A 13,596-nucleotide genomic window follows, 5' to 3' on the forward strand; every position below is an offset into this window, starting at 1 on the left:
AACTTGTGCTGGTATAACCTGCCTGTGACTGGTCAGCCTTTGTCTGCCCACTGTCATCAGCGGAGCATGCTGATTGAGGCAGATACTGCCTCCTCCAGGACAAACCATCCACAACAACAACATCACAATACTGTAATTACAGGGAATCTCAGTTACCGAGATAGTTCACTTTCACTTAAAATGAATCTGGGCTTTCAATAGATGACAAATAATCTGTTTCCATCTCAACTCAGAAACACGTGAATTAATGATGGCACCAGGAATACAGTCCAGGTCAACATGGCTACCACCAAATATACTTCAACTGGTTTAGTTTTGAATCTTCCAACAACTTGATAATTCAAAACACAATCATTGAAAGCTGGACAAATCAGCTGACAATGACTGTTCTTGCTTGTACACATACATTGAGCGTTACTCCTGCTCTCAATGTTCCTCTTCATACAGAAGTCATAGGAATCTCAAACAACTTAACATGTAGCAGTATATGTGTGTCACTGTAGTCTACAAACTATAGCCTTGCTTTCATATAATCTGGATTGGTTTTAGTTTTGTTTTCATAAAATACATGTAATCCCGTCATGGTGCAGGACTTAAAACATTTCTACATCTGTGTTTACAACATATTCGTACAGCTCAACTAAAACATATTTCGTAAAAGTTTATAGTTTCATTCCTGATACAATGGTAGTAATGTACAACATGGGAAACTTCAGTAAATACTGAGCATCACTCTTACATTTACACCTGCTGTGTGCCACCAACAGGAGGTACTGCATGATTGATATGACATACACCCTACAGGAGGTGCTGGATGATTGATATGACATGCATCTTACAAGAGGTGCGGGATGATTGATATGACATACACCCTACAGGAGGTGCTGGATGATTGATATGACATGCATCCTACAAGAGGTGCGGGATGATTGATATGACATGCATCCTACAAGAGGTGCGGGATGATTGATATGACATACACCCTACAGGAGGTGCTGGATGATTGATATGACATGCATCCTACAGGAGGTGCTGGATGATTGATATGACATACACCCTACAGGAGGTGCTGGATGATTGATATGACATGCATCCTACAGGAGGTGCTGGATGATTGATATGACATGCATCCTACAGGAGGTGCAGGATGATTGATATGACATACACCCTACAGGAGGTGCTGGATGATTGATATGACATGCATCCTACAGGAGGTGCTGGATGATTGATATGACATACACCCTACAGGAGGTGCTGGATGATTGATATGACATGCATCCTACAAGAGGTGCGGGATGATTGATATGACATACACCCTACAGGAGGTGCTGGATGATTGATATGACATACATCCTACAGGAGGTGCTGGATGATTGATATGACATGCATCCTACAGGAGGTGCTGGATGATTGATATGACATACACCCTACAGGAGGTGCTGGATGATTGATATGACATACATCCTACAGGAGGTGCTGGATGATTGATATGACATGCATCCTACAGGAGGTGCTGGATGATTGATATGACATACACCCTACAGGAGGTGCTGGATGATTGATATGACATGCATCCTACAAGAGGTGCAGGATGATTGATATGACATGCATCCTACAGGAGGTGCTGGATGATTGATATGACATGCATCCTACAGGAGATGCTGGATTATTGATATGACACGCACCCTACAGGAGGTGCTGGATGATTGATATGACATGCATCCTACAGGAGGTGCTGGATGATTGATATGACATACACCCTACAGGAGGTGCTGGATGATTGATATGACATGCATCCTACAGGAGGTGCAGGATGATTGATATGACATACACCCTACAGGAGGTGCTGGATGATTGATATGACATACACCCTACAGGAGGTGCTGGTTGATTGATATGACATGCACCCTACAGGAGGTACTGGTTGATTGATATGACATGCACCCTACAGGAGGTGCGGGATGATTGATATGACATACACCCTACAGGAGATGCTGGATTATTGACATGACACGCACCCTACAGGAGGTGCGGGATGATTGATATGACATGCACCCTACAGGTGGTGCTGGATGATTGATAGGACATGCACCCTACAGGAGGTGCGGGATGATTGACACGACACACCCTACAGGAGGTGATAGATGATTGATATGACATGCACCCTACAGGAGGTGCGGGATTATAGACATGACACGCACCCTAAAGGAGGTGCTTGATGATTGATATGACATGCACCCTACAGGAGGTGCGGGATGATTGACATGACACGCACCCTACAGGAGGTGCTGGATGATTGATATGACATGCACCCTACAGGAGGTGCGGGATGATTGACATGACACGCACCCTACAGGAGGTGCTGGATGATTGATATGACATGCACCCTGTTGCACCTTTATCACGCTAAAAAGACTGATTGATGCCACTTGCCTTCCATTGTCTGTATAACAGGGAACCACACAGCAAACAACTAATCATTCTTCTACCACACACAATACTACAATCACCAGTCTACAGGAGCCCTGTATACAAAAGTTAGGATGAAAACACCTGTTAGTTCTACTGAGGCTGTTAGGGTCTACATCTGCCTGGGTACGATATGTCAAGACTTCAACCTGTCCACCTATGTTCCTCCAGTGAAGTGAGATTACTGGCTTGTACCTGGGTACACAGTAGTTCTACCACTGCCACTATAGGCCCCAACATCTCACATGGAATACCGCATTTGGTTAAAATGTCAAGTTTTGAACAATTTACTACAGTACTTGGTATTTTAAAGTTGAAATTTAAGTGTACTCTGATTACATTTGACAGAGGTCTATCAAAATCAATTCTCTTGACAACAAGTATTAAGCTATTACAACTCTAACTAGTTAATAAATGGCCCATACTTACTTTCTAAATCTGTAAATCAACAGTAAATGTTCATTAGCATAGAAAGCAACAACACATAACAGTCTTCTGATCCTACCATGCCCCCACCAGAAGTCCAGCTTCTTCACCTGGACACATATGCTGATGAATCTGTCCTTAAGATTCTGACACCTCACAACCCTACTTCACACATATCCATCCCCACCTCCCATCCATACACTAAGCCCATCACTCTGTGTTCAGCAAACACTGTTTACTTGTCCTGTATAAGACCCTCATTAAAAGTATCCCTGCTTGGTACATTAGGATATCCGTATGGGGACAAAACCCTGTTACATTGAGCCAGTAATACAGGTGAAGCGGGTAAAGACTCTATGTAAATGACACAGTGTTGGGTGGAAGCTACGTGCCAATTGTATACATCAGAGCCACAAAGCCCTACATTGTATTGCTGTAAATCATGGGAACTGTAGATTATTTATAAACACAGTAAACTAAAGATATTTGCATGGAGTTTTTCATCATGACTCTAGGTGGTCATTGGCAATAATAATATCCAATGAGAAAGTTAGTTTGCATCTATTCAGAATCTAGCCAGCATTTGCCAAAGTGTAACTCACCTGTCCTTCTCATGGTGCGGAGTACTGGGGAAAGCCAATGAGTGGCTTGTCAAAACTTACCTAAATCCAATCGTCTTCGAAGCTGACGCATAGAATTCCTGATTTTCCTCTTCTCTTCATAGTCTTCTGTGACAGCAAGCTGCAAGAGAGTCAGTCACATTACCAGTGTTGTCTTACGTCCCTACACAAAGTTTCACTTGTAGGACACCAACTGTCATAAAATTCAAAAAGTCAGAAGTATTGTGGCCAAAGCCTATTAAACACACACGATCCCACCCAACCATCACAAAATTGGCAATGTTTCTTCAATCAAACTAAATTGAAGTGTTATCCTGTTGTGAGGTTATTTGTTGGGACAATATTGAAAGAGTGTTGGTGTGTTGTGTGTGGCTTGTCTCTCATCGATTGTAGCGTGTAAAGACAGAATAGCTTTCCCCCTCCAAATAGAGGTGTCTGTGGAGTAATCCCAGTGTCCACCTAGCCACATGGCTTACAGATGCACCACTAACTCCCACAAATCTTCATCACACTCCCGGATTTGGGAAGGCATCTCCTGAACAACTACTGGGTACTTGATGACTTGTGTATATCGGTAGACCTACACCAGGGTACTTGGTGACTTGTGAATATTGGTAGACCTACACCAGGGTACTTGGTGACTTGTGTATATCGGTAGACCTACACCAGGGTACTTGGTGACTTGTGTATATCAGTAGATCTACACCAGGGTACTTGGTGACTTGAGTATATTGGTAGATCTACACCAGGGTACTTGGTTAGTGCAATGTGCAATGTGCAATCTAACAAGAGTCATCAGAAGATGACAAATCCCCCCACCCACAACCCACCCCCCACCCCACCCCATCCCCCACAAATTCGAATGAACAAATCATCTGACTGCTACTTTAAGTCCAACTTGATAAGGAATTTTTATCTAATGTGTCTGTCTGTATACAAGAGTAGTTACTGAGCTATCAAACTTTACCATGCAATTGGGATTCGGAACTTGGTATTTCTGTGTAAGGTACATAACACTATGAACTGAGTCAAAATCAAAATTGTTGCTATGGACAGAGAAAAAATATAAATTCGAAAAATCCTTAAATAGCAAAAGGTATCAGTTGACAACATGGTCTTTGTTTCAAGAAAAAGTACCTATTAGTTTTAGAGATATGTCCGGGACAAACACACCAGTATGAGTCAAAGTCATACTTGTTGCCTTGGAAACAGGAAAATCTTAATTTAAAAAAAATTTCATTACAGCAAAAGGCACCACTTCAGCCTTTAAATAATACATGTACCAAGTTTGGATGAAAAATGTTGAAAAGTGGTTTAGTTCTGGTCCGGAAACGACACCTGCCTTCATTTGAGCTAAGTCTAACTTGTTGTGATGGAAACAAGGCAAAATCAAATTTTGAAAATTCCTAAATAGCAAAAGACACCACTTCAGCCCTTGTTTAATACATGTACCAGGTTTGATGAAAAGTCTTTTACAGTTTTCGTGTTGTGCTCTGGAAACGATATCTATCCCCACTTTTTGAGACAAATTGTTTCCATTGAAATAAAAAAAGGCACCACTTCAGGATCTGTTTGATGTATCAGCCAAGTTTTGATGGAAGATATTGAATGGTTTTTTGAGTTATGCTCTGGAAATGAAATGATTACAGATGGACGGACATATGGACAGACAGAAGAATATCGTTAACTATATCTTATAATGCAGGGGGGATAAAAAGCTCACTAGCCCTTTTAAAATACACTGATATAAGAACTTTGCATTACAAAGAGAATGATATTTGTGCATTCCCCGGACATACGTCACTACACTGAATGCCATGATAGGAAGCATCTCTGTCAATGTTGGTAATAAATTTGTAAGGGTGATCCTGAACCATTTTGACCTTAACCACATCAGGTTCTGGTCATATCTCCAATATGCAACAGAATACCACCACGCTCAGAGTTTGTCCTGCCATAGCATCTGCTGCCATAACTTAGTCTCAGCTTCAGATTGGTACTGCAAGGATAACGATGGTAACAAATGCGAAGAAAATAGATGAATGCATGCATGGGAAAATAATTATAGGTACAGTGATAAGTAAAGCAACACTCCCTGGGCAAAACAGGATTCATTCAGCCACTACCACCCCAAGCATGTTGAAGGTAAGAGGCAACTAACGGGATTGGGTGGTCTGGCTCACTGACTTGGTCGATGCATGTCATTGTATTCCAATTGAGTGGATCGATGCTCATGATGTCAATCACTGGATTGTCTGGTCCAGACTTGAAAATTTTATTATAAATTGTATATTTATATACTTATCCTATGTCACACTATACATTTCTCTTTCTTCTTTCGATTCTGAGAGGAAACGTATCTGAAATAAAAGTTTCCAGCTTCTAAAGTTAATTAAGCCTGTCATACCTCACATCGCTAAGGTCACCTCCCAGATCTTGGTCATGCGCGCTATGCATGCTGGTTGACCTTCTTGCACTGATCACGTGTCTATCCCAGTCAACTCATTCTCTTTCAAGAGCATATAGACTAAGGAATTGCGATGTGGGGATGGACGGGTGGGCATATAACGTGTGAGATAGGATAAGTATATAAATATACAATTTATAATTTCAAATTTTTAAACTTATCCTATCTCACACTATGCATTTTATCCCACGGTTGGATGGTGGGGCGCAACTCCCTTGTCTATAGATCACAACCGTAGGATATTTACGAGGAAGCTGGAACTTAACAGTGGTACTATACTTAATACAGTAACACAGTTAAGAGTCGTAAAACAAAAAACAAAAAACAACACACAAAAAAAACAACTCGTAGACAGGATAAGCAGAACACTCTCAAAGAATGTTGAGATCCTGATACGTGAACAACTGAAACACCACAAGTCGGGTACAACATGTGTAACATGTTCAAATGTAATCAAGCGTAATCGCATGTCTAAAACGAACGAGTACGACTTATATTTGAGAGAGTATACATCCCGTCGTCGAATCTACAAGACAGGGTATTCCTATCTCCAGAGGACGATAGGTTGGACCCGCTCGGCATCTCTTTTATCGCTTCGTCAAACCCTCAATCATGTAAGTGATTGAATCGATGGGTAAAAAACGAGAAGAGGAAACGATCAACAATATCCACAAAAGGATCATTGATCCGTTACTCAACACACATACCTAAAGTAGAGGTGTTTGAAATAAGGGATCGGGACACCGAAATCGGCCGCGTCTAATGACGACTTCAAGTTGAAGACCAAGGTCCCTACAGACGAGTGATTATACCCTCCAACCGGATACTCAGTCTTGGAAGCCCGAATGAATACAATAAACACCAATAATCATGACAAATGTTTATTATAAATAGAGATGGATGTAATGTAATGAAAATCTGTTATACATCTCCCTATCTGTGCAGGTGTGTCTTTGAGATCTGTTGTGCGAGTACCAAGGGTCCAAACTGGTGAAGGCCTTGAACATCTGTCACTGAGATGTCTCGGAGGTAATGGGATGCGAACACGGTATCGGATTTCCAAAAACATCCCTCCATAATTGCGGTCAAGGAGCAATTACTATGAAGTGCCATGGTGGAAGCGGCAGCACGGGTTTTGTGAGGATTAGATGCGACTGGAGCAGGTAGGCCAGAGAAGGTGTAGGCTCGAAGGATCACTGAGCGTATCCAATACGAGATTGTGGTATGGGAGACTTCCGTAGTAGCTGCCGCAGAGAGCGGGATGAATAACCTCTTACGTAATCGACAAAGTGGTTTCGCCGCTTCCAGATAGATTCGAAGTGCATGTACCGAACACAACGATATGTCTTCGTCAGGGTTTAAGAGGGCAGTCAACGGTGGGATACTGAATAGTTGATCGGGTTGACCAGGGAGTTGATTTTTGGTGATGAAATCCCATCGTAGTCCCAAAAATACTTTCCCATGTGCAGTTCGTTCGAAACGTACTCTGTTGACGTCTTAAGTGAGAATTTCACTCACTCGAGCCGCCGTTGCAAGGGCCAGAAGGAAAACTGTCTTCAAAGAAATGTGTTCAAAATCTTTCTCGTTAGATGGCGAAGTATGATGTTTAGATCCCAAGTTGGTGGTCGAAAACGTGATGTTTGGTCCGCCAACTTGTACGATCTGATCAATGATTGTAATTCGGCGATTGTGGAAATCTAAGTGCCCGTTGTAGTTGCGATGACAGAATTGATCGTAGCTAAATAGGTAGCTAGAGTTGAACCTTTTAGTATACGAGATGATCGAAGATAGTGAAGGTATTCAGCAATTTGGTGCTGGTATGCCGTGGCAGGTGTGGAAATGTCATGTGAATGACAATACGATTCAAATGCCTTCCATTTATGGTCATATAGTGCTTTAGTAGATGACCTGTGCGCCCCCGCAATGGTCTTGGCCACTCGTTCAGAATAACCCTTAGCTATCAATGATTTCTGTTAATGCGCCAAACGCATAGATTGAGGGTTGTTGGCGACGGATGACGGAGCTGAGAGTGTGGTTGATGCAGAAGATCGTCCCTTAGAGGTAGATGGTAAAACTTTCTGTCTGCGAGACGAATGAGCGTTATGAACCAACTGCGTGTTGGCCAGTAGGGCGCGACCAACAGTAGAGTGAGGCGATTGGTCGTTGATATCTTCTGTAGAACCCGATGTAGAATGCCGGTTGGGGGAAAGGCGTAAGCATGTAGTCCTTCCCATGGGATTGCTAACGCATCATGGACCCAGGCTAGGGGGTCTGGGATAGGAGATACGAACCGGGATAGCTGAGTATTGAATCGGGTTTGGAAGAGATATTAGAACCTGACAATCGTCGTCCAGAAGGAAAGGGCTTGAGGAAGCACTGGATTGGCCGTAAGTGAAGTTGGTGAGGGCTTGTGTTGATATTAGGAGACCAAGAAGTTGTTGCCATTGACGTAAGGAAAGTGGCTGTTTGAGTGCCAATGGAACGAGGCGTTGGATTTTCTCCCAACGATCTTGGGGTACAAACATTTTGCCCAGACTCGTGTCGAAGAGGGCTCCGATGAACTGGAGACGTTGTGTTGGAATAGTTTCGGACTTTTTGGGGTTGATGATCCAACCTAGTTGATGAAGTAGGCGTTGAGAGAAATCAAGGTGATGAAGTAGAGTGTTCGAATCCTTGTTGGCTTGAATGCAGTCGTCAATGTACGTTTCGAAGACGATGCCTCAAGTGTGTAGGAACTTGACGATTGGTTTTGTGAGGCAAGTAAATAGCCACGGGGCTGAAGAAATTCCAAATGGGAGCACTCGCCATTGGTAGTGTTGGCCGAGGAACACAAACCGAAGAAAATGGCGGTGCTCTGGCAGGATAGGGACGTGTAAGTACGCGTCTTGTGTATCTAGGCTGATCATGAAGTCACTGGGATGAATAATCGTTCGTAGTAGAGCATTTGATGTCATGCGAAAGTGTGGAGGAGTCTCTAGGTATAGTTTGTTGAAGGTTTCCATGTTGAAGATGAGACGTAGTTGAGGACTGTTTTTGGGGGGAACCAGAAAAATTGGAGAATAGAATCCTGGTGTCATTGGCTGAGTGCCCAGACACTCTATTGCGTTCTTTACAAGTAATATGTTTATGGCGTCTATGAGAACTGGAAGTTGTTTGGCTGGATACAGGTGTTGAGGCGGTTAGCACGTCGTCGGAGGTGGCAAGAGGTAGAGGATAACCTGTTTGTAGGAGAGGGGCCACATATGGGTCGTATAGGATGGTCCAGTTTAAAGCGAACGTGCCTAGTCTTCCGCCTACGGGAGACGAGAAAATCGGAACGGCTGGAGTCGGAAGGTCCCAGTCGTTCTGCTGTTGTCGTGAGTCATTTGTGGTTAGTGTCTCCTGGCTTAGGAGAGTTAGTGTTTCCTTTAGTACCTGAAAAGGAGACGGTGCGTCCGCCTGATTTCCCTCCTCGCTGATGTTGGCGTGCTCGGCCGCGGCCACGAAAAGAAGCAGACCTATTACTCAAAACTTCTCTAAGGTCTTGTTGAGAAGGAGTAAAGGTTGGTCGTCTTCGGTCTTTCCTTTGTTCTTCCAGTTGATTTTTCTGGAGATGAAGTAAGTCAACAGTGACTTGCAGGGAAGTGTCTCTTTGGACTTCATGGGCGACCTCCTGTATGCACCCAGCAAAAAGGGAGTGCGTTGACCATGGCATTTGGTACAGCCTGTTCTTAAATTGATCATCCCATGAGCAATGTTGTAACACCCCCGTCTACTAAGAGAAGTGATAGATCCTGCATGGTGAGCAAGGAGGTTTAGTATAGCTGTCGTTTTATCCTGGATGAGGGTCACAGCACCTCGAATACAGGATTCTTCCGAGGAAGATGCATGAGCTAGAGCCGACGAAAGTGCTTCAGTTGCTGATAAAATAGTGGAGACCAACGGGAGGGTCCTTCGAACAGTGGTGTCGAGGTGAACGAGGTCCCTGTCATCCACTGAAGAAGCTGAGTACGGACGCTTAGGAGCTAATGTTGCGATGTCACCATCTAGTTCGGGAGAAATCGTAGACAAGCCATGAGTCCCTGCATCCGCCAATACAAAGCGTGGAGATTGAAGCCGATCACGAAGACGGCGAAAGGATCCAAATGCTTTGTCTAAATTGGTGGCCATATCCTGTAGGACTGGTCTCAGAGGGAGTGTAATGTTCGGCGACGAGGCTGAAGGCACAACAAATGATGATAAAGTGTCCTCCGTTGAAGTGCTTTTTAACAATTGTAACTTATCTGCTATCCAGATAAGTACAGTGATCTGATCGGCTATGTCGAAGCTCCCAGAAGACGAAGCTGGGGAGGTATAGTGGTCTGATGACTCTGATTCTGGTGGTTGATCCACTGAAAGGGATGTAGTGGGTGTCGATGCAGATAGAGGTACCGTAGTTGGTACAGCAGGTGCCGGTTGGGGAAGACATGCTGCTGTTACAGCCTGTAACAGAGAACGAATCTGTTCTGCTGGAATAGCAGAAAGTTCCCTAGGGATCCATGATGTAGGGATAGCTTTAGATGGAGCTTGTGATGTTGCAGGAGTCTGTGATTCAGAGGAAACAGGAGGGTGTCAAACCGGAGGTGGCGATGGGGAGCCGGTACGATGAGTAGGTGAAGTAGAACTCTGCCTATCTTTAGGTGAAGGACATCTACTAAAGGTAGCTGATCTGAGTGGTCTATCTCTATGTCGCCGAGGAGAATCCTCATGACGAGAAGAGGAAATGTGGCTTGACCGATAAGGTCTGTAATCTGGATCATGAGGATACCCATGCCATGGAGGGTGGGGATCCCTGTAGTGTGGGTATCGTTCCAACTCATGTGCGTAGGCACTATATGAAGTAGTGTTCCATGGGTAATCACCACGTTGATGAAAATCAAAAGTGTGAGGGTAATCTCTTGGTCGAAACTCCGGATGGGTGAGTGAAGGAGAAGATCGAGACATGTAGGATGAATGGCTAATAGACTCGTTGTAGCGTTCATCCTCCGAGCCTAGATGTGATGGAGCTGAATAGTCTCTTCATGAGACATGATAAGGGGATGAGCGATAATCCGCTTGCCTGTCATAAGACGAGTAACGATCTGTAGGTGAACGTCGCATATTAGGGGAGTCTCTCGAATGTCTCCGTTCCTTGGAGGTTTTATGAACTCTCGTGTCCCATTGAACCTCCTTTGAAGTGTGTCGATACTTAGGAGTCTGTATGTCCTTCGAAGTTCGGTTCGATGGTGTTCGTTTAACCTCAGAGGTTCGACGAGGCTCGAATCTCTTTTGTTTGTCCGACGATGTACGATTCAAACGTGACTGTCGCACCTGGGGAGTACAGCGATGTTCGGAGGTCCGATGAGGTTCGGAGGTTCGATGAGGTTCGGAGGTTCGAGGTTAAGAGGTTTGAGGTTTGGAGGTTCGAAGTTCGGAGGATCGAGGTTCGGAGGCCCGATGTTCATAGGTTCGAGGTTCGGAGGTTCGGAGGTTCAGGGGTCCAAGTTCGGAGGTTCGGAGGTTCGGAGGTTCGAGGTTCGGAAGTACAAGGAACCTTCAATGGTGGGATGTTCGGTGAATCATCTCGGTGTCGAGAGTGAGAAGTCCGTTGGTCCCAGTCTGAATGCCGATCCCCCGATGATAGCACTGAATAAAGTGCACTGACTGTCGATGCTAGTCGATCCCGTGATGAATGTCTATCGTCTTGTGAATCCTCTCGGGAATGGGAGGTTCGTGAACCTTGATCCGATGAGTCGTCATGGGATATTTCGAACGACGGACCAAACTTATAGGGTCGACCGAGGTACCAGAACCATGTGTAACCTCCGAAGGTAAAACAGGAGCGAGCTCCATGTTAGTCGTAGAACACGACGAGTCGAAAGTACGAACCTTGGTTGGGTTCGATACGTTGGCTGACGTAAGCCGGTCATCCACACTCGTGTCTAACGAGAGGACTCGTCGAATGTCCGAGTCTCGGGATGTGGAGGGGAGGTTTGGCTTTGAAGGTGGATTCGTGGATACCTTAGACATGTCGTCTGTGAGAAAAGAGTCAGAGACCCCCTCATCATCTAACGAGATCATGGGACCAGTTTGATCCCTAGTATTCTGGCCCGCCTGTGAGGGTGATTGGGCCGATCTCGCTTTCTTGACAGGTGTTTTCTTGGCTTTCGTGGATTTTTCTGCAGTCTTAGAGAGACGATCTGACACCCGACGCCGACATTTATGCAGGTACAGTTTGAAGGATTCATCTGGTAGATCTGAGCAGAGCTCGCAACGCTCTAAAAAACTGCATAATCCACGACAATCCGAACATCGGGCATGAGGGTCAGACGGAGAGAAAACATCTCGGCACAAAGTGCAGACTGGTCTCTGTGTGGACTGCTCGTCCATTATGATGAATAACTATCCCAAACAGGGATATAAGTAAATTTGCAGGCAATTAGACAACAAAAATATGAAGATCGCTTGCAAGTGAAAAAGAAAAACCCAAAATGGATTCCTGTAATAACAACACGTCACCACTGCGTGGTGATTTGAAAGAGAATAAGTTGACTGGGATAGACACGTGATCAGTGCAAGAAGGTCAACCAGCATGCATAGCGCGCATGACCCAGATCTAGGAGGTGACCGTGGCGATGTGAGGTATGACAGGCTTAATTAACTTTAGAAGCTGGAAACTTTTATTTCAGATACGTGTCCACACAGAATCGAAAGAAGAAAGAGAAATGTATAGTGTGAGATAGGATAAGTATATAAATATACAATTAATAATAAGTTTAAAAATTTATTATTTACAGACCGAAGTCATATAGCCAGAATATTGCTGAGTGCAGCGTTAAAACAACAAACAAACAACAAGAGCATGTTGAAGACAACCTACCAATGTTTTGAATTCCTCCAGTGTTTCTATCTTGTCATAATCCAGCTGTAGTGTGCCTCCACCAGCAGGGTTGTCCCTCTGTACATGAGTAAGGGTTGTTCCCCTTGGAGTAAGGCCATGGCTACTATGTTTAACTTTGCTGTCATCGGAGTTGCTCTTCTTCAAATCACCTGAAAACAGAAGAACTGTTGTTTATATTTCCCCAAAAGGTTGACAACTCTAGATCTAGATCTAGAGGGTGGGTGTGGCAGTCTCTCTGTTATCCTGATGTGAATGGAATTACCTATTTACTTTGTTTTTTCACCATGCATGCATGCGTGCGTGCGCAGTTTAACATGGACACACTCAAACACAGTCTACTGACTCAATAACTGATAATTTGTTTTCTTTATGCATTCAAATTCCTGTTGGCAATTGTCCAAAAAGCTGTTGAAGCTTTGTTTTTGTAACATCATATATGTTCATCACATTTTAAATAACATGTTTAACAACGGCTGAGCTAGATTTTATTAGGAACATCATTGTGATTTTGTCATTGTGATGTTTTAATACAGTGCTGTTTATTTATTCCACCTACAATGTCTAACCATAAGTTGCCGATAATTATATCCTAATGCTGCAATCTTCAGACTATCAAGTTCACAGTTCTTCTGAAACAGTTTGTAGAATGGCAGTTAATAACTCAATGTCTGTCTTGTGATCAGGAAGGCCAGAGGCCATATACCAGTATATGGTCT

General features: G+C 43.9%; 1 protein-coding gene and 1 long non-coding RNA gene across 9 annotated transcripts in view; one reads left to right on the plus strand and one right to left on the minus strand.

Moving 5' to 3' along the window:
* The window catches only part of LOC124147724, a 227,360-nt gene that overhangs the window by 146,408 nt on the left and 67,356 nt on the right, over positions 1-13,596 (minus strand). For all 8 annotated transcript variants that reach the window (XR_006862808.2, XR_007217981.1, XM_046518470.2 and 5 more), the window contains 2 exons: positions 12,860-13,029; positions 3,558-3,636 (listed from right to left, as the gene is read on the minus strand). Coding sequence is in view for 6 of the 8 variants with exons in the window: in XM_046518470.2 (XP_046374426.2) it covers positions 3,558-3,636; positions 12,860-13,029 (249 nt within the window). In the remaining 2 variants the exon portion in view is untranslated. The remainder of the gene's footprint in view (positions 1-3,557; positions 3,637-12,859; positions 13,030-13,596) is intronic.
* The window catches only part of LOC124147726, an 83,707-nt gene that overhangs the window by 59,653 nt on the left and 10,458 nt on the right, over positions 1-13,596 (plus strand). The window lies entirely within an intron of this gene.

Source organism: Haliotis rufescens, unplaced genomic scaffold, assembly GCF_023055435.1.
Source record: "Haliotis rufescens isolate VD_foot unplaced genomic scaffold, xgHalRufe1.0.p SCAF_36, whole genome shotgun sequence".
NCBI lineage: Eukaryota > Metazoa > Mollusca > Gastropoda > Lepetellida > Haliotidae > Haliotis > Haliotis rufescens.